This window comes from Trachemys scripta, chromosome 16, assembly GCF_013100865.1.
Source record: "Trachemys scripta elegans isolate TJP31775 chromosome 16, CAS_Tse_1.0, whole genome shotgun sequence".
NCBI lineage: Eukaryota > Metazoa > Chordata > Testudines > Emydidae > Trachemys > Trachemys scripta.
In genome coordinates, this window is record NC_048313.1 from 26,728,453 (window position 1) to 26,730,527 (window position 2,075).

The window sequence follows — 2,075 nt, forward strand, 5'->3', positions numbered from 1 at the left end:
GCACTGTGCCATGCCCCCGTTGCATTGTTCTCACTCCCAGACATTCCCTCTCTGCTAGCGTGATCGGCCGACAGCCCTTTGCACTGGCCCCAGAATACCGTTGACAAAAGAACATTTTTGTATGAATATTTCACAACCTTCAAAATGTCACCACAAACATGCCCCGGTTACTGATTTGGGGGTGGGATTTTTCTGTGTTTTTCGAGCACACGTCCCATGGAAAGCTAGTGGGAATTATGCTAAGGACAAATCCCACCGCTTTGAAAATCCGGTCACATTACCTCACGGGTGAGTGAAAGTTACCTAGCAATGGCAACTGCTCCATAATTAAGGCCGTAACTGAGCCTCCAGTCTCAGCCCAATTTTGTGCCCCACTGCTAAAATCCACCCAAAACTAGTCAGAGCAACCTCACTCTTGATAGGTGAGCTCTGAGGTCAAGGTAGACATGATCAGGAGACGTACATTTCCCACGGTTCACCACGATAAGAGCTGTGGCCACTGCAATGCAAATCACCAGCAGGAGATACAGGATCGCAAAGGCCTTCCCTTGGGTGGAGTTGGAGAGGCAAAGAGCTGTGGGGAGCAACACTGGTTAGATCTCTCAATGCAAGATCACCCCCTCCTAACATTCCCTTTGGGGAGAGACTCCAGGCAGTGAACATGGTTCCCTACAAGAGATGATAACTGGACAAGGGGAAGGGAGGGATTCACTGTAGGGTAAATACCTTGAGGTAGTTCTCAGCCTTCCCTGCGGTCCATTTTCCATGCTGGGAATCCCTCTCCCTTTTGGCAATATGGGAAGTTTAGATGAGTGTGACACCCAGATTGAGAAGCCCCTGCCTTAAAGGGAGCATGAGAATCCTTTCAGGCTCTAGTGGGAAGATATGGGCAGGTTCACAGGACCAGTTTTATCCCTGGAATAGCAACACTGAAGACACTGGAGTGACCCAGGGATGAGTTTGCCCCATGATAAGAAAGGAGTTGATGTGGATGATGGAAATAACCAGACTTAAACAAGACACTACTTGGGAGAGAGAGAAACTCTCCTGATTGTTGGCACCGGCCAACCTCAAATTAGCAAAGCCAGGAATCGCACACAGTCCTCCTGACTCCCAGGGCAGCTCCTTAATCACAAGACCACCCTTCCTCAGGCCAGCTCACCTTTACCAGCTCTCCCAGGTGCGCGGCTTCCTCCCTGCACTGCCAGTTCCACTTGCTCTGAGCTGTCCCATTTGTGGTAGAAGCTGTCCGTCTCCATGGCTGTGGAGATCTCTGTTCTGTTCCTTGCCATTGGTGCAGTTTATATTGATAGGAGACGTCATCATGACTTTCCGGGGCAACGGACGCCCGTGGTCACATTTCCCTTTCTCACAATTGCCAGGCCAGGGACCGTGGCCCAACCATTTCCTCTCCAGGTCAGTGCAGAATCATAGTGTCTCTGTGGTTCCAGTTTCTGGTCTTTAGACTTCCAGGCTCTGAGATTGCTCAACTCCCATTGAATTTTATCAGAGCATGTTGAAATCAGCACTTCTCTCCCAGAGGCTGCTCAAGTCAATCTGCCATCCCAGGCAAAACTTTGGTGTTCCATCCCCCTCCTCAGACACCTAGGGTGGCAGATTTGGCCCAGTCACTCCTACATTGTGAAAGAAAGGGTGGCAGTGACAAATTCCAGTGAGTGGCAGTGTGGTCTTGCATGACTGGGGGGCAGTGAGGCTAAATTTGCGACTGTAGGCAGCTGCTCAAAAGTCTGATAGCTGCCTATATTGTATAGAGCAGCCTCTGTGAGCACCTCACCAGATGGGGTCCTGTACTATTCCAGGACACACTAGACAGGATGGCAGGTGGATTTAGCAAAAGGTTTCATGGCCAGAAAAATGTCAGTTTCTCACCAATAACTGGAGTCACAGTAACTCTTCCAACTGGAAGTTTGTGGCATGGGCATCTTGATCCCACAATGGCTAATGAACAGCTGAAGAACTAAGGGGACATTCTACACCAACCCGGACACCCCAGGGTCTGCTGCATCCGATAATCTCCCGTAGACTTTTCAGGGTTTGTGGGAACATACGCTAGC

The 2,075-nt window shown here is 50.0% G+C and overlaps 1 protein-coding gene across 4 annotated transcripts in view; it reads right to left on the reverse strand.

Annotated features, from left to right (window-relative positions):
• The window catches only part of LOC117888499 (CD209 antigen-like protein C), a 35,245-nt gene extending 33,857 nt beyond the window's left edge, over nucleotides 1–1,388 (reverse strand). For 2 of the 4 annotated variants that reach the window (XM_034791961.1, XM_034791960.1), the window contains exons 1-2: nucleotides 1,163–1,387; nucleotides 464–574 (exon numbers count right to left, since the gene is read on the reverse strand). In XM_034791961.1, the coding sequence (XP_034647852.1) occupies nucleotides 464–574; nucleotides 1,163–1,292 (241 nt within the window). In that variant the 5' untranslated portion in view covers nucleotides 1,293–1,387. Of the gene's footprint in view, nucleotides 1–463; nucleotides 575–1,162 lie in introns of all 4 variants that reach the window. The other 2 variants (XM_034791958.1, XM_034791957.1) reach the window with 2 other exon arrangements.
• Between the last annotated feature and the right edge of the window lie 687 nt (nucleotides 1,389–2,075).